Source organism: Magnusiomyces paraingens (genome assembly GCF_902498895.1).
Source record: "Magnusiomyces paraingens strain CBS 517.90 genome assembly, contig: contig3, whole genome shotgun sequence".
NCBI lineage: Eukaryota > Fungi > Ascomycota > Dipodascomycetes > Dipodascales > Dipodascaceae > Magnusiomyces > Magnusiomyces paraingens.
This window is the reverse complement of record NW_022474069.1, coordinates 1,759,461-1,785,012: the sequence shown is the minus strand read 5'-3', so window position 1 is coordinate 1,785,012 and position 25,552 is coordinate 1,759,461. Positions and strand designations below refer to the sequence as shown.

General features: G+C 34.8%; 11 protein-coding genes across 11 annotated transcripts; 5 read left to right on the top strand and 6 right to left on the bottom strand.

Annotated features, from left to right (window-relative positions):
* Nucleotides 1–421: 421 nt before the first annotated feature.
* Nucleotides 422–1,479, top strand: SAPINGB_P003869 (uncharacterized protein; the record flags this gene model as incomplete). Its single annotated transcript, XM_031998584.1, has 2 exons — nt 422–495; nt 561–1,479. The coding sequence occupies 2 exons, from the start codon at nt 422–424 to the stop codon at nt 1,477–1,479; spliced, it is 993 nt and encodes a 330-aa protein (XP_031854475.1).
* A 52-nt stretch (nt 1,480–1,531) lies between these two features.
* On the bottom strand, nt 1,532–3,235 carry SAPINGB_P003868 (uncharacterized protein; the record flags this gene model as incomplete). Its single annotated transcript, XM_031998583.1, has 1 exon — nt 1,532–3,235. One exon carries the CDS (start codon nt 3,233–3,235, stop codon nt 1,532–1,534), a length of 1,704 nt encoding a protein of 567 aa, XP_031854474.1.
* Nucleotides 3,236–4,148: 913 nt separating this feature from the next.
* Nucleotides 4,149–6,293, bottom strand: SAPINGB_P003867 (uncharacterized protein; the record flags this gene model as incomplete). The annotated part of the gene is made up of 2 exons (XM_031998582.1): nt 4,149–4,463; nt 4,629–6,293. The coding sequence occupies 2 exons, from the start codon at nt 6,291–6,293 to the stop codon at nt 4,149–4,151; spliced, it is 1,980 nt and encodes a 659-aa protein (XP_031854473.1).
* Nucleotides 6,294–6,695: 402 nt separating this feature from the next.
* On the top strand, nt 6,696–7,151 carry SAPINGB_P003866 (uncharacterized protein; the record flags this gene model as incomplete). The annotated part of the gene is made up of 1 exon (XM_031998581.1): nt 6,696–7,151. The coding sequence occupies one exon, from the start codon at nt 6,696–6,698 to the stop codon at nt 7,149–7,151; it is 456 nt and encodes a 151-aa protein (XP_031854472.1).
* Nucleotides 7,152–7,299: 148 nt separating this feature from the next.
* On the bottom strand, nt 7,300–10,120 carry SAPINGB_P003865 (uncharacterized protein; the record flags this gene model as incomplete). The annotated part of the gene is made up of 5 exons (XM_031998580.1): nt 7,300–9,332; nt 9,385–9,532; nt 9,652–9,740; nt 9,794–9,843; nt 9,906–10,120. 5 exons carry the CDS (start codon nt 10,118–10,120, stop codon nt 7,300–7,302), a joined length of 2,535 nt encoding a protein of 844 aa, XP_031854471.1.
* Nucleotides 10,121–12,344: 2,224 nt separating this feature from the next.
* Nucleotides 12,345–12,965, bottom strand: SAPINGB_P003864 (uncharacterized protein; the record flags this gene model as incomplete). Its single annotated transcript, XM_031998579.1, has 1 exon — nt 12,345–12,965. The coding sequence occupies one exon, from the start codon at nt 12,963–12,965 to the stop codon at nt 12,345–12,347; it is 621 nt and encodes a 206-aa protein (XP_031854470.1).
* Nucleotides 12,966–13,444: 479 nt separating this feature from the next.
* On the top strand, nt 13,445–15,178 carry SAPINGB_P003863 (uncharacterized protein; the record flags this gene model as incomplete). Its single annotated transcript, XM_031998578.1, has 1 exon — nt 13,445–15,178. One exon carries the CDS (start codon nt 13,445–13,447, stop codon nt 15,176–15,178), a length of 1,734 nt encoding a protein of 577 aa, XP_031854469.1.
* A 304-nt stretch (nt 15,179–15,482) lies between these two features.
* SAPINGB_P003862 (uncharacterized protein) lies at nt 15,483–17,036 on the bottom strand (the record flags this gene model as incomplete). The annotated part of the gene is made up of 1 exon (XM_031998577.1): nt 15,483–17,036. One exon carries the CDS (start codon nt 17,034–17,036, stop codon nt 15,483–15,485), a length of 1,554 nt encoding a protein of 517 aa, XP_031854468.1.
* Nucleotides 17,037–18,162: 1,126 nt separating this feature from the next.
* On the top strand, nt 18,163–20,094 carry SAPINGB_P003861 (uncharacterized protein; the record flags this gene model as incomplete). Its single annotated transcript, XM_031998576.1, has 1 exon — nt 18,163–20,094. One exon carries the CDS (start codon nt 18,163–18,165, stop codon nt 20,092–20,094), a length of 1,932 nt encoding a protein of 643 aa, XP_031854467.1.
* Nucleotides 20,095–20,978: 884 nt separating this feature from the next.
* SAPINGB_P003860 (uncharacterized protein) lies at nt 20,979–22,687 on the top strand (the record flags this gene model as incomplete). The annotated part of the gene is made up of 2 exons (XM_031998575.1): nt 20,979–22,523; nt 22,670–22,687. The coding sequence occupies 2 exons, from the start codon at nt 20,979–20,981 to the stop codon at nt 22,685–22,687; spliced, it is 1,563 nt and encodes a 520-aa protein (XP_031854466.1).
* Nucleotides 22,688–23,345: 658 nt separating this feature from the next.
* SAPINGB_P003859 (uncharacterized protein) lies at nt 23,346–25,496 on the bottom strand (the record flags this gene model as incomplete). Its single annotated transcript, XM_031998574.1, has 1 exon — nt 23,346–25,496. One exon carries the CDS (start codon nt 25,494–25,496, stop codon nt 23,346–23,348), a length of 2,151 nt encoding a protein of 716 aa, XP_031854465.1.
* Nucleotides 25,497–25,552: the final 56 nt, after the last annotated feature.

Here is a 25,552-nt window from a genome sequence, read left to right as displayed (position 1 = left end):
GTATTCTAATAAGTTCATTAGGCTACTCTGGTATTGATTTTTTTTGTCTACATACCCTCTTCATTTAATCCTTTTGTACTATTATAAACCGGTGTAAAAATTCAAAATTTAGCGTATTAGGTTTCCAAATCTCTGGCTAATACTTTCTTTATTAGAAATCAATTAAAACGAATCCAAAACAGTCAATTTTTTTTTGTTAACCTTTCATAAGTTTTTTGAAATCAAAAACAATGTTTTGACTTGAGCTTTAACTTTGACCTTTCTTTTGAGTTCTGATTTTTACTTTATAAAGCAATGATTAATTCATGCTAAATGTACATTTAATACATGTATTATTTTTTTATTATTATTATTATATAAAGTACAGAATGATACAGTTTGTTGCTTACTAACTTTTTCCCTCCTACCTATACACCACACCATGATTTCAGACGACGTATTAATTTCGCGAATTCCGAAGCAAGTTCAAGAAAAAGATGATCCCAATGTTCTTGAGTATGAATAAAATGAAAAAGAAAATATATTGTTCTTTTAATATATTAATTTCTGGTTTTTATTAGGTTTCAACTGCCGAGTGTTGCCTTGTGTCTAGATTGGTTTAATGAAAATTTAGTCTATGGCCATGATCTTGGAATAACTGTTTTATCTAGATCTCCAAACACTCAAGCTAATAGTTATTCAACAGAAATACAGAAGAAATGGGAATTTAAAAAAAATTATTTTCATTTGGGAAAGTCTGTAGAGCTTGTTAGATACCGTGATAAATATGTCGCTGCAGTCCACCCTACCTTTGATATCACTTTAGTAGATACCCAATCTGGAAAATTAACATTGCTCGGTGGCTCGAGTGGTCATTCTTCTTATATTAATTCTGTTGATATATCTATTAATGGCTTAGTAGCTTCTACAGGCGATGATCGTGCATTATTAATATGGGATGATGGAACGCCCTTTGACTTTCCACTAGGCGGTGTAGGAAAAATTGTCAAATTTTGGAACTCTGCAGATAGCAACATTGTTGTCGTTCTTGAAGCTGGAAATAAAATTAGAGTACTAAATTATCAAACAAAAGAGTGGATGCTAACTATTTATCCAGGTCAAGCTGGGTGCTGTGGTCCTTCAACAGGTTCTGTAAAGGATATTATGATAACTGATAAATTCCTTTATGCAATTGGACTTGGGTGGTGGAAAAAATATGATTTGGAAAACATTTATGGTGGATGCGGATTTACCACTCCTGTTGCAGAGCAAACATTTTTTCAAAAGCCTCTTTCTTCTCATTTAGTTATTTCGAACTCGAGATTTATAGGTCTTGCTACAGCTAAGCTTCAATTGATTTATGATACCAACAAAAATAAATTATACTCGTTGGATTTCAACCTTCCTGATGATGAAATTACTGGATTAACTATTTCATCAACTGGTGAAGCTTTTATCATTGCTACTGGAAATATTTTAACATTAATTAGCCTAATATAAATTAGTACAATATTTATATTTGTTTTATCCGAAATCTAGGAAAAAAATCTAATCAAGATTTTAATGATAGTACAGCAACACTTTCAACATGATGCGTTTGTGGAAAAAAATCAAATCCTCTAATACTTTCAATTTTGTAAACCTTTCCTTTCTCTGAGTTCAAAATATATCCTATATCCCGAGCTTGAGAATGAACGTTACAGCTGACATAAACAATTTTAGCAGGTCTGAAATCTAGCAATTGGTCTAAAAATTGAACATCACATCCTTTTCTAGGAGGATCAATAATTATTGAAGTCTGATTGGGATCTGTTGTTACACCATCAAAAATTTTTTCTGCTTGACCCACGATAAATTCGGCTTTAACATTATTAAGCTCAGCATTTTTTCTCGCGTACTTAACGCTATCTTGAGAGATTTCAACCCCAATAACTTTTTCAGCTTTGCCACAGCAAGTGATGGCAAATAGACCACAACCACAATATGTATCTACCAAAAAAGTTGGCGGCTGACCTGTCTGTGGAAGCTTGATATTATCGCGCACATAATTTGTTACCAATGTCAAAATAGAATTATTGTTTTGAAAAAATGAAGATGCTGGATATGTAAATATGTAATCGCCAACATATTCCGTGATAATATCCTTGGTGCTAGTAGAGCAAACCTTTTCTTTTTCCCCCTTGCTCAAGTTTATTTCCTGAAGCTTATTTTCAGTATCCTGAAGTTGCTCAGCGTTTTGTTTCAAAATTGTATTCTCTCGAAGAAGAAAAGTAGCTCCACGTTTATATTGCTTGAAATTTTCTTGAAACCACGATCTTTGTTTCTTCAAACCACCATTAACAACAGACGTGCCGATAGAACACTCCTCAATATCAAGAATTGTTTTTCTTCCGGGTTGTCCAAAACCCACAGGTGGAGCAGTTTCAGGTGTTTTTCTTGGAATGTCAAAATGAGGTGTTAGCTTTGTTCTGTAGTTATATTTTAATGGTGAGCCAACTGTTTCCTCAATATGAGGAACATTAATTGGATCTAAATTGGAGTTGTGTTTGTATGCATTGACAATCACGTTTCGCTTGATCTCTAGTTGGTCTTTATAATCCAGCATCTGATATTGACAACCAGAACATTTCCCAAAATATTGACAGTTAATTAAAGAGTCATCTCGTTTAGGTGATGGTACCATAACCTTTATTAAATCAGCTTTGAAGTAAAGTTTTTGAGTGTTATAAATTTTAGCTTCTACTTCATCTCCAACTACAGTGAAAGGAACGACAACAACCTGATATTTAGGTTGCAAGGTAATACCCTGAGTATTTGAATCATCTTCAGATATTTTTACCAAGCCGATACCTTCACCAATACTGGAAATCGCTTCAATCTTTACCAAAACATTTTTATGCTCGGGGTGAGACGTTCCTTTAGGACGAGAAAAAAATTCCTTTAAATCATTCGTTACATCCTCGACAGAAACTTCTTTGGTCTTCAAAAAACTTTTGATATCTGTTATGAGAACACCCTCATGTGAAATTGGATCGGCAAGAGGGGGTTCTTTAAACCGTTTGCCTTTTGCCTTTCCTTTTTTAAACGTATTTTCTTGATCTCTGCTTCTTTTGTTTTCATTAATTGGTACACTTGAGACCTCGGAAGATTTAATCATTGATTCCTCCATTCCATTAATGGAATTAGTAGTATTAGTAGTATTAGTAGTATTAGTAGTATTAGTAGTATTAGTAGTAGTAGTATTATTGACAGACATGATGGGTAGGCTTGAAAACGCTTTTTTCTGGTAGTATAGATATGATGATCCAAGTCTTCTATTTGAATAATATATGCCACGATGGTTTTGAAAAGTCTGAACAATTAAATTAGTATTATACTTTAAACATATTTTTTTCATAGGATTTGTTTTTGAAAATCGTCACTGAAGAAAAGAACAAGGATGATAGAAACCTTCTCGTTATTTTATCAAGTGATAGATGAAAAATCTTCAATAAGAGATCACAGAAAAAAAAATCTTCGTAGAAATTGATCATGTAATATCTATCAAATCAAACTAATTTGTTTAATAAGCTTTGAAAAAATAAATATCTTAACTAATACATTATATAATAATAATGTGATATTTATTCTAAGTCATAAGTAAATAAGTATAGGTTTTAAGTTTTAAGTTTTATTTTATATCATAAAATAAAATAACCATAATTATGGTTATTTTAATTATAATTAATTAGCGATCCCAACAGAATAATACTTAGATTTTTTTTTAGTTGCATATCTTATTTTTTTATTAAGTAGAACTTAGTATTCTAGGAATCCCAGTGTTATTGTTTTTGGCAATTTAATTTAATGTTTTTCATAAATCTCCAGTCGCTACGCTAATTACGTTGTTAAAAGCTAAGTTTGGGATTTCTGATAAGCTAATAACTAATGTAAATACAATGGTATTGATGGAGATGGTGAAAAAGATGTAGGTAGATATTATTAGTATTGTTATTGTTGAATATGTAATTCTCAGCTTAATGTCTGTCATATTTTTCTAAAACAAAAATTATGGTTGGCTTTGCTAAAATCTAGAACTTCAAGACTGACAATTTTTCTTACGCCTAATGTAGAGACGTCTACACCATAGATTAACCATTAAAGATAATGATTTTTTCTTTTAAAGTTCGCTAATCAGATACAATAACATCAAGAAGCTTTCCGCATTCATAACTATCACCTGTTATTAAGTCAACGATTGTTAAGCCTTCTAAAGTAAATTGACCTGGTGCTAAAGCCATCATTTGGATCTGTGTTTCATAACAAGCCTGGGCTGCAAGTGGACCAATTCTAACATCATTCATTAAGCTGACAATGCCGACACCTGACAATCCGTTAAGAGCTCTGTCGCCATAAAGTTTTCTTAAAGATACTTGATCTAAAACTGGAACATATGAAGAAATTATTTTTTCATTTGTTTTTAACTTTTCCTCTCGTTCCTTCGGCTGTATGTATAGTGTTAAATGTCGATTAGTAAATGATTTATTAATAGCAAATACTCTCCAACTGAAAACCTCCCCTACTTTTACCGCACTTGGTGCAGAGAAACTAATTACCAATCCACTTAAAAGAGAAGTCGACCTGTTATTTATTGAAGATCCATTGCTTACAGCGATTGTGCGCATAGCTGTGTTGGAACTTCCTGGTGAGCTTTGCTGACTTTTTATTGAACTAAAATTGGCTGTTTCATTGCCACGAAGAAGTTTTTTAACACCACCTGAAGCGCTTGCAAATGAAACAGGTGCTGTGATCTTAGAATTTCCATGTGAAGGGGGAGCAACTACTCCAAAATCGACTATAGTATCCCATTTTGTAACTATCTCAGGACCAATATTGTTGACATTTAATGATTGAATTAATTTAGATTTTTGTTCACTTTCTTTAAATTGAACTGAACAATTTAAAACTGGTATTGCATTCAAAATTATTGTTATAGGTTTCACTCTCGTTTGGGGTAATCCAGCATCAGGGTGGCTTAAATGATAAGCTATAGAACATGATTCACCAGGTGATAACCATAATGGGAATGATGTGTTTCCAAATTCAACAGCAGATCCAGCAGTAAAATCAAGCGTTGCAGATTTTATAACAACATTAAATGGTGCGTTTTCATTATTATCTATTTCCAATATGGAAACAATACTATCTTGCATACCAGTGGCTTTTGTGCATCGAAGACGAAGATTGACAGCAGGAAATACCTGAAATGAAACAGAACAAGAAATTGTTGAAATAGGTAAATTTGCTGTGGAATTTGAAACATTTGATAATTGAGAAGTTGAAATAGCGCTCTTACTATTTCTGTTTGAACAGCTTTCTATGCTGTCATTTTCTAAATGGTATTGTGCTTGAGTATTATCCTTTCTTATGGTGGGGGTTTTAGAAAAATCACTAATTAATCGATTAATAGCAAGTCGAGATCGAATTGACTTTATGCTTTGGTCGCTATGTAATGGAGCAAATAAATTGGTGTCTTCTACGGGCTCAAATTCCTCTAAAAATTTTGTAGATTTATCGTCTTGGTTTTTATCGTGAATAGCATTGACAGTTGAGGCCCTATGAATTAGTTTCAGGGTTGAACCATCCATAAAACCTTGGTTGTTCTCTTCATGAGTTACCCTTGCTAAATTCGCCATTGAGACAGTATGTACTAGTTTAGCGTTAGAAACATTTTCAGCATCGTCGGTAGAAACGTTTTCAGAAGCATTAACACTAATTATTACTTCCGGTTTAAACAATCGAGCACGGGGATGGGAAATTACAGTAGAAACTTTCCATACTGCAACCCAGGTAGCACATTTGTGCTCGTCTTTCAGTGAAGATTTACCAGAATAAACGAGTTCCGAACTATCCAAAGCAGAAGTGAAAAGTTCATATGCCTGTAACTGAAAATTTTGTTTCTGTTTTTCATTTAAAGAATCGGGTACTGCAATATTACTGACACCAGAAATCTTGACATCCACGACAATTTTCAGCGTGCTAATAAATCGTTTAAAATCGTCACCAGATAGATCCGAAATGCAAGAAATGGAAGTATCAACGTCTTGATTTTTTTCATTTTTGGAACTTATGTTCAATTGGCTTTCATTAATTTTAAGCTGTATATAATATACTAACTTCTCATCGTAAAAAACAGCAGTTCTGGCCGGGGAGGATTGATTTTTAGAGTTCGATAGAATAGAAATAGGATTGGTATTTGACGAATCATCATCAACGGTTATAGAGGGGACATGAAGAGAAAGTGCACCATTACTAATTAGAAATCTTTCACTCATATTTTATGTTTGGAACTATTTTATGGATTTTTTTTACTGTAATTAAAATAATATAATTAATTAAAATAATAATATCTATAAAACGACATAGAATAGAATATTAGAGACTTGGGCAGATTACATTCCCAAATTAATTCAGCAACGTAAACTGTGACACAGGTCACGAGATACTAATAATAATGCGTCATTGTGACTAAAAAATGTTACAAGTTATGCAAAAAGTAATCACTTAACCTTCCATGACTTTCTATTTTCCAACACCTTTACTTCACCTTTACAGTATTTAACAGTTTTTGTTCCCACCCTTTTTTTCTTCCTCTTTTTCTTTTGAACCCATTCAAATCCATCGAATTTAAATTTATTTTTCTAAACTATCTCGATTTTACTTCACTTTTAACAAAAATGTCTAATGCAAGCTGGGATGATGTCACCGTTATCGGTAAGCACAAACAGGGTGGTGCAAAAGCTACCGTCGCCAGATCACAAGCACAAATCAATGCTGCTGCCCGAACCGGTGGTATTCTCGCTGTTGAAAAGAAGTGGGCCGGTGGCAGCAACAAGACTGGTGACCCTGAAGGTCAAAGATTAGCTAAAATTGATAGAGATAATGAAGTTGCACCTCCTGCTAAAGTTGACGTTAGCGTCGGAAGAGCTATGGCTAAAGGGAGACAGGAAAAGAACCTCACACAAAAAGAACTAGCACAACGTGTAAATGAGAAGCCAAATGTTATTAATGATTATGAAGCTGGAAGAGCTGTTCCAAATCAGCAACTTCTTGGTAAGATCGAACGAGCACTTGGCGTTAAACTCCGGGGTAAAGATATTGGAAGCCCTCTTGGTGGTCCCAAAAAGAAATAATTAGAAATAAAATATAATGAATTCTTGTATTTTCTTGGCTACATTAACACACATAATATTTAATTAACTTGTAGGAAATAAAAAAAAAAGAATAAAGAATAAATTGTAATTAAATTCACTATATAGTCATAATTTAAAATATTTTCTCCTAAGCATAAAGATCGCTTACAAAATCATTGTACTGGATGCCAGGCTTCACAAGAACGCTTTCTTCAATCAAGAATTCGTGGGCCATTGGAACAATATGTCCCTTAACCTTGGCCAATTGGCTACGAATTCCAAATGAATCGTTTGCATACTTTTGAGAAACATGACAGGGACTGGTCACTTCAGATGTCCAGGAAACATACTGGTTCCAGTTATGAGCATTGTTTGTGGGGTAAGTATGAAAAACATCCTCAAAAACACCCTGATTAGTTCGAGCAATATCCAGAGTGTAATTCCAAAGATTCTCATCTAATGGATCTGCAACGATACTATCTTCTTCAGAGCCAAAATCATAATTGTTGCATTGGGGCAGCGGGGACATATCACTAGTAAAGGTTTCACCGGCTATACCAGCCACTAAGGACTGGGGTTGAACTAGGCCCAAATGCTTGCGCATTAATTGACGTCTCAAACTGGTTGCAAATCTAGACACAAGAGTTGGAGAGCCTCCAACATTAATTTCAAAATCTTGAGGCTCTTCTATCACCATCGCAATTTCACTATCATGATCTCCCGCCATACTGCGATCATTAATATTAGAACTGCCGCAAACAACCACTCGATCATCAACAATCAAAAGTTTAGAGTGAATATAAAGCTGTTCCGAAACAAAATGTTCAGCTTCATTAACCCCAGGGAAGGCCCAGCCTTCATCCATGACGCTAGGAGTTGATTGAAAAGCGCAATATGAAATGCTACTTTTAGCACCTTTTTGCTCAGCCAACTGTTCATAGTTTAAGTAATTTTGGGAAAGTTGTTTCATGTACTCTGATGTTTGCTGATATTTTGATACAGTGTTGGGTTGCAGGTCGCAAAACGATTCAGTAGGAAGTATTCTATCAAAACTTCTTAAGTGATAAAATTGAATATAATCACCAGGGTTAAAGCCAGCTTGAGAAATTCTCTCCAAAATGCTATTACCACCCCTGTTAATAGATTTATATTGAAAGTTCATGATTGCGCGAATACCCACTGCATCATCACTTTTGATATCACCTGCAAACCCTGGAATTGCTGGTATGACAATTGTCATCTTGAAAGGTTCATTGTTTCTAGCAGCTTGTAAGATGCGATCAACTATAGCGTCGCCAATTTCGTTGTGAAATCGATCTGCCGTGGAAAAAGAGCCTCCAGCAATAAAAAATTGATTTTCAATGTAGACAGAAAATCGGGCATCTCTTATAAGTGATATATAAGCGTTTTGAATAGATCTTTCAGTTAAATAGCCATGACTCCAATCTGAGATGCTTCGACATAGTTGAGTGGTAACATTCCCACAAAATGAATCCGGGCTTTCAGGATGAGGTAAATATATTTTCCTAGGTTCTTCCTCATTGATATTATACTCCATTCGTGCATCTGGATTCAAAATAGGGTCCTCGTAAGGGGCAAGTTTTGGAGCTTCGTCGTTTTCTTTTGAATTATCATTTTTTCCAGAAAGATTCAAAGAACCGATTTTATCTCCAAGATTCTTTACCGCATCAAGTTTCGATTTAGATGCAGGGATATGTTCAATGACACCAATTTCCATAGGGATATACTTGGGCCTGTTAAGATATTTAAAAACACGTAAAAACTCCCAACGTTCAATAAAGTGGCGTTCTAATGATACACAGCCGGGACCATTTATTTGGAAAGAGACATCTTGCCATCCCATTCTAGGGATTACCCTTCTATCAACTGAATCAATTTCTGGGCTGGAAACATTATCAAAATCATGAATTCTGGCATTGTTGTACTCTTGTCCATTATAAATAGTAGCTTCAGAAAAACCAGGGTGCAAATCGGCAATTGGATGATAATTTAAATCCCATCGTCCATAACAAAGATCAATGCCACCCATAAAACCCACACGACGATCAATTAACATCATTTTTTCATGATGTGCCCAAAATAAAGTGACGTTTCTACCTTCGAGAGCAGTGTGATCAGGGTGACGCATTACTTTTATGTTAGGGTGAAGTTTTTCCAATGCTAAGTACGTTAGCAAACATCTTTGTTAAACCATTTTCTTTACTAAACTTACCATGTTTTGTGTGAACCGATTGAAGTGTTAAAGCTGATTCCACTTCCTTATAGCAAAGAATTCTAACATCTACTCCTCTTTCAGCAGCACGGGCAAGGGTCCGGTCGAGTCTCCATTTTTCATTTAAAGCAGGTGGTCGAACAAGAAACTATACCAAAATAAGGTTTGAAATAAGGTTAGGAAGGCGTAGCAAAGTATATCAGCATCAAACGCAGAATTCAAAGTTTAGATTTCAAAAAAAAAAAAAGAGTATAGAAATACACTTACAAGTTCAGGTGAAAGCCACCAATCCATGATAAGAATTTCGTACTGAGCACTTTCAATAGCTTGAGCAATTGCTGCCATATAATCATGACCTAACTTAATTAGAACTGCCAAAAACATTTTGCATTAAGATCACAAAACTTACCACCAACAAACCATTTCACCTCATTGCGAAATGAAGAAGAAGAAAAGCTCCTATAGGAATTTCAATATATTAGTCTTATTGTTTATATTTTATAGATAATTATAATACTTACTTAAATCTATTATTTGCTTTTTCTTTTTCTCGTTCTTCGTCAGCAGCAATCTCATGCTCTTCATCATGTCGGTGATTATTGTTTGTTATACGATCTCCAAAATTGCCAAAAGATTGAGCAACATCTTTAAGAAAACCAGTAGAGTTAACGTTATCGGAAGAGATGTTGTCTTTGTAAGCCTTTTTAAGGCCATACTTTAAAGTATGGAAGGACATATAGTTAAATAATAAATAATAATATGATATGCCTTATAGAAATAAAATGAACAGAAACAGATCAATGATAAGTAAAAGGTATTAATATAATTGACCTAATTCAAATTCAAATTATATGTATGATATGTTTATTTGCAAAAAAAAATATATATATGTTAATCAAGATAAGTTTACAGAAATATATAAATGTAAAAGTAAAAGTAAAAGTAAAAGTAAAAGTGAAAGTGAAAGTAAAACAACGTGGTTAATATATCTGTACTGATAATTTCTAATATATTATCTAATAATATTTATTACATAATATTTAAATAGGAATATTTACTGAGTGGTATATCTAAGTAAGCTTATGATTATGCTTAGATTTCTAAATCGAATTTGGCAGGGATAGAGGGGTTACGTTTTCCAATTGATAAACTTTGGTCAGGAAATTTTTTAAGAAAAAAAAAATCCTTTCTAAAATAGCCACTGGATTGATTATGAAAAAAGATTGTTGAAAGATCTTGAGTGCCATTATTCAATTTCGCATGAGTCATGGAGACTTTGGTGCCTGATGTCAAAATCTCGGTATTGAGACGGAGAGCTACAACTGTAAGTGTATCGAGCTGGGAACAATAATGTCCATTTTAGTTCAGCATCCTTTAGAAGAAAAAGAAATAAATGTATTAAATCCGGTGTTTTTTCTCTTGAGATAGAGATTTGACTCTCTGAAACAGTATAAGCAAGAAATTGTAAGCTATATATATCTGCTGACCTTGTTCTTCGTAAGTTATCATCATCAATACATATTTTCGGGCTATTGAAGATTTAAACGTTGAAATTAAATTAAATGTTCATTGCAAAAACGAAAAAAGTGGTAAAAACCGAATGAATAATATTATTCATTAATTTCGATGCTGATGTTTTTATTATCTTTGAATAAAAAAAATTAAAGAAAAAAACTCAAGTCAACCCTGATTTTAATTGCATTTAAACGAGTGGTTATCTAGAAAAGTACAAAACATTTATATATTGCAATTCAATGAGGTTTCAGTCTAGTTGCTTTGAAACGATAGATTTTAAAAATACATATATGACAATTTTGAAACCTTTAAACAGATAAAAAAAAATCGGAGAATTTATTAATGCTTATTCTTATCTAAATCTACTTAAAATAAAAAAAAATATATTAAAATAATTTTTTGAAATCATAAAATATTTGCTTGTCTTAGAATAGACACAATAAGGTTTAGCTGCACAATAGCGAAAAGTCGTTTTTGTTGACGGTGTTTATAAAATTTACAAATTAGGAAAATTTTTGCGACATACCCCTCTTTTTTTTTTTTTTTTTTTTTTTTTTTTTTTTTTTTTTTTTTTTTTTTTTTTTTTGTTTTTTTTGTTGTTTTTGTTGTTTTTTTTTTTTCTTGTAAACTTTTATTATAAAATAAAATGCGTTCATTTTATAGTTTTGTAAACCTTTATTAGAAAATGTATTCATTAGTCTGATCCTAATACTAACCAATTCTTTTATTTTAATTTTTTGCGGAAAATAGCTATTTGAATATGCTGAATATTGTCAAATTTGACTCAGAGAGTTCCAAAACCGATGAAAAAGCTTTTGTGAAAATTAAGACATCGGAACAAACTTCATTCCCGTTGGTTTCTTCGAAGTCACAATCCAATCTTTCCTCTCTCAAAATCGAATTACCGGCTCCATTCCAATCATCCTTAAAACAACATGATAACGATCATCCCTTAAACTCCTTGCAATCTTGTCTTAAAAGTTCTAGAAAAAAATCTGAATCTGAGTCTCCTTGCCATTTTGCATCTCAATCTGAGCCTTTGGTGGAAAAAACAAACGGTGAATTGGCGTCGGCCGAATTCCAAATTCTCACGCCTGCATTGCAACAAAAACATCACCTTTCCAAATTTAGACCAAACAATTCTTGTTTTTCTACATTTACGTCTACCTCCACATCTAGTAAATCTATCATCATCACCACCACTCCATCAAGTCCTGTTAAAAAAATTTCACCCTTTTTAACATCCACAAAGCAATTAGAAACAGTGAAATCACTAAATTTTTCTCCATCTTCTGACTCTAAGCCGAATTCGACAGACATTTCTTCTCACTTTAAGCCTTCTCCTTTGACAGTAGTTTCGAGAGCTACTAGTCTTTCTCAAATGACGGCAGGTAAACAACAAGCTTCTTTGTCGTCTTCGTCATCTGCACCCAATACACCACCCGCTATATCTTCTTCTTCTTCGGTCTCTTCCATCTCGACGAGCAGACCTCCAATTCAATTTCAGCATCAATTTCAACATCAATTTCAACATCCATCGGCATTTTCTCATAGACTTGAATCTTCTCAACATCAAAATCAACCTCAAAATTTAAATCACAGCCAAAGTCAAAGTCAAGGTCAAAGTCAAGGTCAAAGTCAAGGTCAAAGTCAAAGTCAAAACCAAAACCAAAACCAAAATCAAATTCAAATTCAAAATCAAAATCAAAAACATCAACAACACCAATATCAACATCAACAACAGCAACAGCAACAGCAACATCAACAGCATCAGCAACAGCAACAGCAACAGCAACAGCATCAGCATCAGCATCAGCATCAGCATCAGCATCAGCAACAGCAACAGCATCAGCAACAGCAACAGCATCAACATCAGCAACAGCATCAACATCAGCACTTACAACCTGCACAACCACAACCACAACCACCTCCACCTCCACCTCCGTCTTCACCACCATATTTATCTCAACCACACATACAACCTCAATCACGGTCTCAATCACAAAATCATCAACAAAAGCAACAAAAGCAACAAAAGCAACCAAATCCAAATTTATCACAATCATCTCAGTCACATCAAAGTTCTCCTTTTTTAGATAATAATTCTTTACAGCAGACTTCACCTACTTTGCCTCAGTCTCGAAGAGAACCTTCATCACTATATCCCCCTGTTCCAGCGAATGAAGACTTTTTTCAGTCTTTATTAGGCCCTGGAATATCTTCATGGAACTTATCAGATGAAACATTACGCGCTGCTTTGCAGTTGAGAACAGAACAAGAGCGAACCAAACAAGAATATTATAAAGTAGAATTGAGAAAAAAAAGTGCAGACTTATTATCAGAGGCAGTTCGTCACAATATTCCATCTAATATAATGCCATTGTTATTTTCAACTCCTAATGAAAATATATCTAATTTGGATTTGACGCAACAGAAATATATATTTAATAACCAAAATAATCAGCTAATTTCATCTCAGTATTCTGCTCAACATCTGCAGCAACAATCACAGTATGCGTATACATCATCTCAAAGCTCATCTCAAATGAACAACACATCTGTTGACATCATACCCCCTGATAGAGAAAACTTTTCACAGCACCAGCGTAATACATCGTTATCCCAACCCGCAGTAACTAATTCCTCTGAATATCAACAAAAGCATCCTACAACTGCACAATTACAAATTCAGTCCAATCAATCTGCTCAGGGATCATCATCTACTACAACTCCTAATTTTAGACCTCGTCATGGCCAGCATTCCTCGTTATCATCAATCCCTTCTTCCCATTATTCTCCTACCCGCAATGCATTATCATCGCAATCAGTTTTTCATTCGCCTTCCAGAAATTCCTGGCAAGGAGCTAGCCCAAGTCCATACTTTCCGCCTCCTCAAAACGCATATACTTCCAATAACAGCCCTGCCTCTCCTTCAACATCTGTACATCAAATTATTCAATTCCATCATTGGCAACCTAATCAACAAAAATCTACAACCTCCCCTAAAAAGGACGGTTCTATTAACGTATTAGCTGAAGAACCTTCTTCTATTAAAAGACGAAAATCTGTTACTGTTTCTAGCGATAGAACAATTTCACCAAGTCCAACAAAATCTATTAGTACAACCACCCCTTCAGCTTCAGGTGCAATGGTATCTGCTTCCGCATACTCCAGAAGACGAGGAATGCATTCACGTAATAAATCTGAAACATCAGTTTTACGAGGAGACTCTCTTTCGCGAATGTCATTATATTCGAGCCCCAGTGCTAGTGCTTCTTCTGTCTCTATTTCTTCATTATCTCGGAAAGTAGCTGAAGAGGAAAATGGTGATACTTCTCAATCATCCAGCTTAACTCAAGGCACGAATCAGCAACCGCAATCCCAAAACTCACAAGTTATTGGACCTCACTCTTCTTCTTTGCATCCTGCTAAATCGGATTTGTACAGCCATATCACTTCTGAAAGTTCTAAGGCTTTAATTAATGCTACCGGTACTAGATCCCCCATTAAAACAAACTCTAATGTCGATGACCCCCAAAAGGAGTTTACCAAAGAGGATTCTAGAACATCATTAGAAACTTCGGTAACCTCTCCAATTTTAGTCGCACCTAGACCCAGACTGGCAGGCAAAGGAGTATCAGGAATCTCATCCGATTCCATTGGTTTAAAATCAAGTTCTTCTGTTAACAGTGAAGAATTTATCTCTTCAAATGCTAATTTTAGATCTTATAGTACACATTCCGAGTTCGTTTCTACCCCTGTTTCAAAGAATAGCTCTAGAATTTCTAACGCTTCTGGCTTTAATTTTCTTGCCTCTGTAGCTGCAGATTCACAGCGGTTAGAGCCTTTATCACAAAAATCGGAACAGAAACTCCTTCCTAGATTTCAAGAACCCCATGATGGTATAAAAGGAAGCTCTCTTTTAAACAGATTATCTAAGGATGAACTGAACTCGGAGTTTACTTATCCCGTTAGAAAGGCTGAAAAATCTCCCGTTCCTTCAAAGAAATCGTTCTCGACGTCTACTAACTCACAAGTTGATAATCTGCAGTCTACCTTAAAAAATTCACAAGATAATAAAAAAGAAAATGATATCTCCTCGGTCGATGAGCCTAAAGATAATAATGGCACTTCCATGACCTACAAAGAATCTAAAGAGCCTAAACCGTTAATATCGACTGGAGAAGAAAATTCTGATGATAAAAGTGATGACGGCGAAGAATTATCAAAGTCAAAACAGTCTAAAAAGCATGGTGTTGGATTTATAATTGATGATTAAAAGAAATATTCAGTTTAGTTATATATAAATTGCCATCAGATCAGAAACAATGTGGCATGTTTAATTATGTCTGGTTAAAAAAATGATAGAATGTGGGAAAAACAATAAATGATTTTTTTTTGAAAAAGCAACGAATAAAGTTTTTTACAAAATTTGTCGATATTACATAATAATTAAAGAGTTGATTTTAAAAAAATAAAAACATGTTGAAACGTTGAAAAGGGGTAATAAGGCTAATAATGATTTATCAATATTATATCTTGCAAGGTGAAAATTTTAAAATATCAAAATATTATTATGCTTGCTAACTTATATTATGTTCATTTTCTTGAAGCGTTTCTTTAGCTGCTTCTTCCAATTCTGTTAATTCTAACCCTACCAATGACTTGATTTCATCATCTTCTAATGATTGCTGAGTGCCCCATTTTAATTTGCGAAGTTCATGAGCCATGGCCCTAATTACGCTATCAGATGCGTTAAGTTGAATCCATGCTATATAATCATCGACCCATATCTTCGAGTATACAAAATAATTGCCACCTCCCCCAGAAGATTCCAAAATTTCTTTGAGTTTAAGTAAAATGTGTAGTATTCGACGTTTGCCTAAACGTAACACATGGTACACATCTTTTTGAAAAACAGTAGAAGCAACAAGTTTCCAATTTCTTATAAGAGGAAAGCATAAAGCACGGCGGATACATGCAATGACAGCAGATAACAAAGTATCAAATTGGTCATCTAAAGCTGAAAATAATGGACATAATTTTGAAATAGTCCATGGGGATTCAACAGTGGGCTCACCCATTGTAGTTCGTTCGTCGTAGCACACTGAAAATATAATACAAACAAGCCCAATGTATATTTTTTTGGGGTTAGAAATATTTTCATAAATTGATTGGCCAGGATTCTCTGAAATTCCCTTTTCTCGAGCTATTCTCTGCATGTAATCAATTTCTTTTGTTGAGAAAGTAATATTTTCTTCTGTTTCTAATGCCGCTGCATTAGAAACATCAGAAAGATTATTGAAAGATATATTGGCGGGGGATTCCCATTTTAATATTAAATCTAGTTCAGGAGGCTCATCAAACATATCAGATAAATAATAGTCAGAATCAAAGGATAATGCTTCTAGTTCAAATCTTGACTGATGGCGAGATTCTGATGTAGAAGTTTCTGGATCAATAACATCATTAACATCATTTGACCCATCAGCAATAGAAACTCCTATAATATCAGAATATCGAGAATTAAACCCATATTTTCCAATTTGATTTTCTAACCCAGACTTATGGAATGTGCTTTCATCTACCCTTCCAGAATCTGTTTGTTCCACTTCCCAGTTAAAAGTTTCCGCTTCAGTTGAAAGCTTAGAAAAATGATCATTGATGTCCTGAGATGTAAGATTTTCTTTTAAGTCTATTTCTTGTATCAATGGTGTAGAAATAGATTTAATTTGATTCTCTATTTTTTCGCGTCGGGTTTTATCATCTATATCCTCTTCAGCATTATTGGGTCCCGTAATGTTAACTGTTCTTGCTAGAAGTTTTGTTACTAAATCCAAATCTTCAAAATAAGCTCCTTTTAGGGCCTTAGAAATAGATATCTCTATTATCGATTCGTTTGTCTTATAATGGATTGTTGATTTTAGTTTTTCATCATTAATAACTTTTTCGTCGTCATCGCTGAGAAGTTGTCCTGGAAATCGTAGGCGCAAATAATAGGGGCTCAAGGCAAATATAAACAAATCACCCTCAACAATAAATTCTATAGATTTACTTTCAGTGCGAATATTAATAATTCTGATATCAATATAAATTCGATCATCGTCTTGGCGGACAGAGAATTTTGGAGTTATCATTGTTAGTCAGTCATATACAACAAAAAGCCAGCGCAGGCAGGGTTTTTTTTGTTTTGCACTGGGTCTATTTTTTTTTTTTAATTTTGTTAAATAAATTATTAGTCATTGATTAACAAACAAATTTGTTTGTTTCTTTTATTTGTTTAGACAAAAACAAATAAATTTATTTACTTTTACAAGTAAAAATAATAAAATAATAAAATTTTAGGATAATGATCGTACTCTGTTTGAAATGCCTCCTACTGAACTGAAAGCTTTGAGGTCAAAAACTCTTCGGCGCATGTGGTTTTGGGAAATGAACTGTCATTTTTTGATTATCTATTTTGTATTCTCCTGAACTTCATCCATGGTATTCTTAACAAGTCTGTTAAAATCGGCCGAGTTATCAAGGCAAATATGATAGATGGATGGCCCACTTTTTCCACGATATGAAAAGGTGGTATAGCAGAAATTCAGTGAGAACAGCGGATATCGGTCCTGCAAACAATAAACACTTGTGTTCAGAAGTCATTTGACAATGTAGCTATCTGTATTTTTTTTAATTGGCTGTAACGATTTATTGTATTTTTACAAGGCCATAAAGTGAAAGAAAAGAATAGCTTCCAGTGGAGCTAGTGGGTATGTAGTGTTAAAATTTAAACATCGTGTAAACACATTTCCTTTTTTGTCGAAATAAACCGTAAATAAGCCAATTATATCTTTTTGTTTTAATTTCAGGCAATTATCGCTAAAATATCCGGATATGTCTATTATTATAGTCTGATACGACTATGTAACAAAACTTCGAATAAAAGTTAACTGATATACAACGAAGTTTACCAAGCATTGTCAGAATAAACTAATATTTTACTGATTGAATTATTGTTTTAAAATTAAATAAAGATCTAAATATTTATGGTTTTATTTAAGCTGTTAAAATATGTTGTGGTATACAAAGAGTAGACCTCACCTTATCAGAAACTTTACACATAAGATAAGCCAACAGGGTGGCGTTTTATTTAAGCGTTACTCACCCAATATTTTTTTGTGTATTTTGGCAACTCAAAAGGTAAAGGCATTCTATTCTAAACCTGTTTCAATTTATCACCCACACAAAGTCTTTCACAATTGTAATTTTAGTTCTAAAATGTCTACAACTATTTTCGACATTAAAAGACCTATTGAATCTCCAGAGAGAGATCCTTCTACTTTATCAAATTATTATGCTTTTAACGTCAATCTCACCGATATAGAATACCATGTTGATTGGGAGAAAAAAATTTTAGTTGGCAAAGTTATATACGACCTTTCTATTAAAGAATCCTCACAACCTTCTAGTATTATTTTAGACACCTCATACTTGAATGTTTTTAAAGCATCAATTAACGATGAGGAAACACCGTTTGTACTTGATGAAAAACGACTGGAGCCATTGGGGACTAAACTTTCTATACCCTTGCATAAATGGAGAACTAAAACTTCTAGTACTAAAGCTCAACTTAAGCTTTCCTTAGAGTTTTCTACAACGGAAAAAGTTACTGCTGTTCAATGGTTAGAACCTGAACAAACTGCGGGAAAAACAGCACCTTATCTCTTCTCTCAGTGTGAAGCAATCCACGCTCGTTCTATGTACCCTTGCTTTGACACGCCTTCTGTTAAATCTCCAATGAATATTTCAATTTATTCTATTTATCCAACTGTTTCAAGTGGTAATGTAGTATCGAAGCCTTCAAAGCCAGGTAGTGAAATCGAACCATATGTTTTTAAGCAAGAATTACCTATTCCTTCATACTTGTTTGCCATTGCATCTGGTGATATCTCTAATGCACCGATTGGACCTCGTTCTTTAATTTACAGTGAACCATCTTTTTTGCAAGCATGTCAATATGAGTTCGAAGCAGATACAGAGAAATTCATTGAAGTCGCTGAAAAAATTGTGTTTCCTTATGAGTGGAAAACCTACAATGTTTTGATTTTGCCACCTTCATTTCCATATGGTGGAATGGAAAATCCGAATATCACATTTGCAACACCAACACTCATTTCAGGTGATAGACAAAATGTCGACGTAATTGCTCATGAGTTAGCACATTCTTGGAGTGGAAATCTCGTTACTAATTGTTCATGGGAGCATTTTTGGTTAAATGAAGGTTGGACGATGTATCTTGAGCGTCGTATAGTTGGCTCAATTCATGGCGAGGCTTATCGTCACTTTTCTGCTATCATTGGCTGGAAAGATTTGCAAGATGATATTGATTCTATGAGTCCTGCAACCAGAGAAAAATACTCTCCTTTGGTTGTTGATTTATCTAATTTGGCCGATCCTGATGATGCATTTTCAACTGTTCCATATGAAAAGGGCTTCAATTTATTGTTTTTAATTGAGCAGAAGCTTGGCGGCTTTAAAGAGTTCGATCCTTTTATTCCCTTTTACTTTACTAAGTTTCGAACCCAATCATTGGATACCTATCAATTTAAAGATACTCTCTATGAGTTTTTCAAACATAAAAAAGATATTTTAGATGAAATCGATTGGGATACATGGTTCTATTCACCTGGAATGCCACCGGTCAAGCCAGACTTTGATACCAGTTTAGCTGATGCTTGTTATGCTCTTAGTGCCAAATGGGTTGATGCCGCTCTAAATGCGCCTAAAAATGCTACTATTTCATATTTTAAAGAAAAGTTTTCAGTTGAAAATTTAAAAGGATGGAATTCTCAACAATATCTCGTTTTTTTGGATAGCGTGACTGATAGCCCAAAAATTAGATGGAGCGATGCGGCTCCCAGTAATGCAGTCAAAGCATTGGGGGAAATTTACAAGTTTGAATCATCATCTAACCCGGAAGTAATTTCCAGATGGTTTAAAATTGCAGTTAAAGCACGTTTAGGCCATGAATCAACCTATAACCCATTAGCAAATTGGCTAGGGACCGTTGGAAGAATGAAGTTTGTTCGTCCCGGTTTCCGTGAGCTAGCTAAGGTTGATAAACCGCTCGCTATTAGTACTTTTAAAAAAAATGAGTTGTTTTATCATCCTATTTGCAGAAACATGGTATCGAGAGACCTTGGACTTTAAGCATATGGTTATTTCTATTTTAAGTAGACATCTAGGGTGTTTTTTGTAAAACCATATCTCACCAATAATTTAAAATATGACAGATAAATACATTTTGGTACTGAAATTTTGAATAAGTCATACTTTTTGAGTATTAATAAGTTTTCCCGAACAAAAGATTATTATTCGATCTTAAAATTTAGCATACTTAGTTTTTTGATGTTGTCTTCTAAAAGATCCTTAAATCATCATGCTGTTTCTGGAAATTTCAGATTTTTAATTTTTAATGTGTTGCATAGAGTATGCAATGAATAGATATAATTACATAATACCCCAGTTGACGTAAAAAAAAAATAAGCAAAACCACCATTAGTAGTAAGCGTGCAAAAAAATTTTCAATCCCCAATTTTTGATAGCTCAGTCATCATATATATATTTGCCACTTCTAATTATTATATCTATTTTTACAAGTTTTTTCTTTATTATTCATTTTTAAGCTATTTCTTATTATTTATTTTTCATTTTTCATTTTTCATTTTTCAACTTAGATTTTTGTGTGGGTGTGTGGGTGTGTGTTTTTCCGTCTATTATTCTGTCTTGTCATTTTTGCAATTTTATAAAATAAATAAGGCATAAACTATTGGATTTGTTTTTATAGAATCTTTTCCAATATCGTGATATAATTATTACCGCTATTTTTTTTTCTTGATCCATAACTAGTGTGGGTGTGGTGTACATTATTAGAGATTTTTCAGTTCCAAGTTCAGCTTTTTGTTTGATTTGATTAAGCGGCTTGATTCGATTCCTTATACGTCTAATTTCAGAAAACCAACTTGCTAATCTATAATAAACAAGTTAATTCAATTAATAACTAAATTTATTAACCAACTATCTTAAAATTTGACATGTCAACCACTACAGCTAGTTCCTCCTCGCTCTCTACAAATCATTCATCTTCAACACCTTCTGCTTCGACTACCGCCACTACGGCACTTTCTTCTTCTGAAGTATCTATTGTCGACAGTACGTCGCAAAATTCTACTCAGTCTTTGTTTCAAAATACACAAGACTTAGACGATGGGTTGTCTGAAGAGGTACCTTTGCACCAGATAATCTGGGAAATAGTTGAGAGGTACTACACCACATTTTACCTAGAACCCAATCAACTACATCGCTTTTATAAAAAAGAATCAACTGCCCTTCATGGATTTGAAGGGGTTAATAGCGAAGTTTATGAAGGTCAAGCCGGTATCCGACAACTTATTTCTAATCATAATTTCAAAAATAGTAAAGTTATGATTTCCAATATTGATTTTCAAAAAATTGGTGATGTTGATATACTAGTTCAGATAATTGGTGAATTTGCCAAGGCTAATGAGCCATCTCAAAAGTTTGTTCAGTCTTTTGTTTTATCATCATATGAGTCTCAAAATAGCAGTTATTTTATCCGAAACGATGTTCTCCGGTTTCTTAGAGAAGATCTCCCTTCTGAGATTGGTGATTACGATGAGTCTCCTGCATCAACTGTTGTTGATTCAGAAGCCGTTCAATTAAAGGTCCCTGAACCAAGCTCTACTTCGAATTCTATTGAAACCTCAAAGGCTTTTGAATCACCAAATGGTCCAATTTCTGCAGAATTTTCTTCGGATAATGATTTGAAGCAGATCTCTCATACTGTTGATTCCTCAGTGACTACTTTGATTGCATCCAAAAGCGAACTTTTAAATGAGTCTCAAGAAGTTAACTTGGACGAAACTACTCAAGAAACCGCTGAAACTTTTGAGCACCCCTCTTCTTCAGAGTCATTTGTAGAGCTTATCGATGATACTGAAAAACTATCTTCTGAAAAGTCTGTTGATAAAAGTGGTAATGAATCTACGGTAATATCTGCTGTTGCGCCTTTGGTAGATGTTGGAAACGAAGTTAACTCAGACTCTGTTGTCTCTGAATCTCATATTAATCCTGATTCCATTGCGGCATTTGAGCCTCCTTTATCTATTCCCACAGGTCCTGCTTCTACATCATCGTCTCAAGAGCCAATCTCTACCTTTGAAAACATGGAATTAAAAGAAGACTCAGATGAAAGAGTTTCTCTTAGTGCATCTTCTATACCCGCTACTTGGGCTTCAGTTGCTCGCACTCATATTGGAAACGGCACCCCTGCTCCTTCTATTGTTTCTCAAAAAGCACCTCTTATTTCACGGCCCCAACCAAAACCACAGCCAACAATCTCGCCACGAGCTACTAACGGTAATGTCATTGGACCCAAGGAATTCTTTTCTGTGTACATTAAAATGACTGAAAATATGGATTTGACTGGTCTTCGAAATGCCCTCGAACGATTTGGTCAAGTCACTCATTTTGATCCTCAGAGAACTCGTGGTGCTGTGTTTGTGGACTTCAAGACTGAGGAGGATATGCTAAGAGCTCTTGATGCAAAGGAAGTTGTGGTGAGCGGTCAAACAATTGCTATTCAAGAACGCCAGCGAAAAAAAAACTATACAAATAGAAATAATAATGCGGGTGGAAATAATGGCAGTAAGCCTAACATGTCTGGTAGTGGCTATTATAGCAATGGACATAACACTAACAACAGCAACAGCAACAACAATAACAACAACAACAACAACAACAACAACAACAACAGCAGCAGCAGCAGCAGCAACAGCAACAGCAGCAACAGCAACAGTAATAATAATAATAATAATAAGCCAGCAAATAAAAATAATAATCGACGAGGTCCTAGCAGCAACAATCTTCAAAAGAAACCGAATACCCCATTTACTCGGCCTTCTTTTAAAAATTGAAATATAAATTTAAGTAAATAAATTGCAAAAAATAAATTTGGCTAATCAAGTAATATTTATGATCATAATCATCATAATCAATGTATTTAATTTAGAAAATAAACCACTTGTACATTTGAAATTAGATTTACTGAATGTTTAGATAGACTAATGGCAAAACGTAATAAACCGTTTTATACAACATATAATATAAGGGAGAAAAAAAATTTTGTGTGTATGATGTTCCCACATAATGGTACAAAACCTGGCCAATACTTGTACCCATTATGAAGAGAAAATTTGGAAAGTAAGAAACGCATCATTACAGAATAATATACTACAATTTCATGAGACGATATTTTATTCAAGGGCCAGTCTGTCAATTTTGACAAATATGCTCTTAAACGCCCCATCTTAATACTTTAAATTTTAGTTCGTGAAAAAAATTTTGAGATTAAAGTTAATAATAATTACATGCATTTTATTTTACTCTCCCAGAGCTTCCAAATCAATAGGTTCTTCTTCTTTTCTGAAGAAAAATGGAGCAGCCACTTTTTCAAAATATGGCGCCATGGCATTGTAATTTGGATTTTGACGGACTACCTTCTCAAAATAGTGCTTATAGACATTTCCATCAAAGCTTCCAATAGGTGAGTTCAAAAAGTAGTCACTATAGTTAAAAGCATCTGTTAATGGAATAGCCTGTTCACGAACCTTAAGGTTGTATTCATCAACAAGGGAAGTAACAGTGTCGACATCTTTGTCGGTAAGGAACTTGGATCTCAAGAAAAGGCCAGTATCCTGCTCAATAGACCACAGTGCAAAAAGAATAGCAACCTTGACCAAAATATCTGTGACATTTGCAGGAACAGAATTCTTGGAGTTTTCAATCCGATTGAAAAAGGCTTTGATAATATACAAGCGAGTGTGTACTCTAGCCGTCTCAAATCTAGCCTGGGAAATCTTCTCCATTGCTGCAGCAACGTTGCCATTAAATTTTACCAGTTCCTTCTCATAAGCATCGGCGGCATTCATTAGCAACAATGAGCTAGCGCTTTCCCAAGCCTCGATAAGGACAGCAGGGTCCTCAAGTGACCGTTCACCAAGTCGGGAACTGGCTAAAACAGCATGACGGCTAAGGTATTCAGACGCACCGCCAACAGACGTACCCTTTCGGACTGCAATAGCAGTTTGAATAAGAGAGCGTCCCATTGAAAGTGTCAAAATATTATTATCGCCCTCCCAAGTACAGTTAACAACCCAATCGGCGTAGCCCTGACCAAAGCCGTTGTATCCAGAATAACCATGACCACCACAAGCCTGGCGACACTCATCAATAATGTCGGAAGTAGCCCAAGTGCAGAAAGACTTCACACCAGCTGAAACAGCAAAAAGCTCCTTAATATCATTAACCGCAGTGACAAGAGCATTCTTGTCAGTGACATCCACAGTCTCAAGTTGAGAAGAAGCAACATCATAAAGATGGTAAAGTTCAGCAGCAGCTGCATTCATTGCGTAAGTATAAGCCAATCGAGGTAAAAGACGTCTTTGGTGTAAAGGGTAATCAAGAATTGCAGTTTCTTGTTGACCTGGTGATGAACTAAACTGTCGTCGGACTGCAGCATAACGAATAGCAATGGTGAGAAATTTAGAAGCGGCATAAAAAGAATCTGCAGCCATAGAAACTCTACCAGTGATAAGAGCACCATAAGCCAGTTGGGCAAGAGGAGGCTCAGTAACATTTCCCTCGCGGTCAACTTTAGAAAACCGCATCAGCATAAACTGTCTGGGAATACGAACGTTGGTAAACTGAATCCAACCATTATCAATACCGTCGCGGCCCATCTTCTTTCCGATATCACCAATAGCGATACCAGGCTTAAGAGACCAGTTATCGGTGTTTCTAAGAGGCACAACAAAGGATTTGACGCCATGATCCTTACCATTAACAATGAGTCGAGCAAAGCAGACAGTATGTGTTGCAGTATGTGCGGCACCACCAATCCACCATTTTGTTGCCGCGAGATTGGGTGTGTTAATAATAAACTCATCAGTATCAGAATCAAATGTTGCAGTGGTTTCAAGACCAGCAACGTTGGATCCGTGGCCTAACTCAGTCATGGAAAAGCAACCAAAAAATCGCTTAAGCTCGACAGCACCCTTGTTAACCCAATAAGAAAATTGCTCGGCAGTACCAGAGCCGCGAACTGAGCCTAGAAAAAGGCCGTAGTGCACGCCTGTGCGTGTACCAGTACCTGGATCAGCAATGGCTGTGATAGCAAACCGTTTATGAAGAATTTGAGGAGAAGAAGAAACATGGGTGGCAAGAGCAGCCACGCGCTGGACAGTGAGTTCACGAAGCTGGTCCTTGGTTAAATCATAGTACTTTTCATTATTAAAAAGAGGATCACGTTCAATGGAACGCATAATTGCCTCAACATCTTCTGTTTGACTCTTGCCGCCATCAAGGTAGTATGTGAGTTCTCGCGGATTAAATGAAGCCTTAGCACGTTCTTGTGTCATAAGAATTGGAGGCTCAGTTTCTGTGTTAAGAGGAAGTCCGTTAGGTCCTTTAGTGGGAAGATTGGCAGAACAAGTTGCCGAGGCAATAGCCTGAAGTCTGTCAGTAGAGGGCATTGCACAATTTTTTTAGAAATGTTTTAACTGAAATAAATATAAGATAAAAAAAAAAT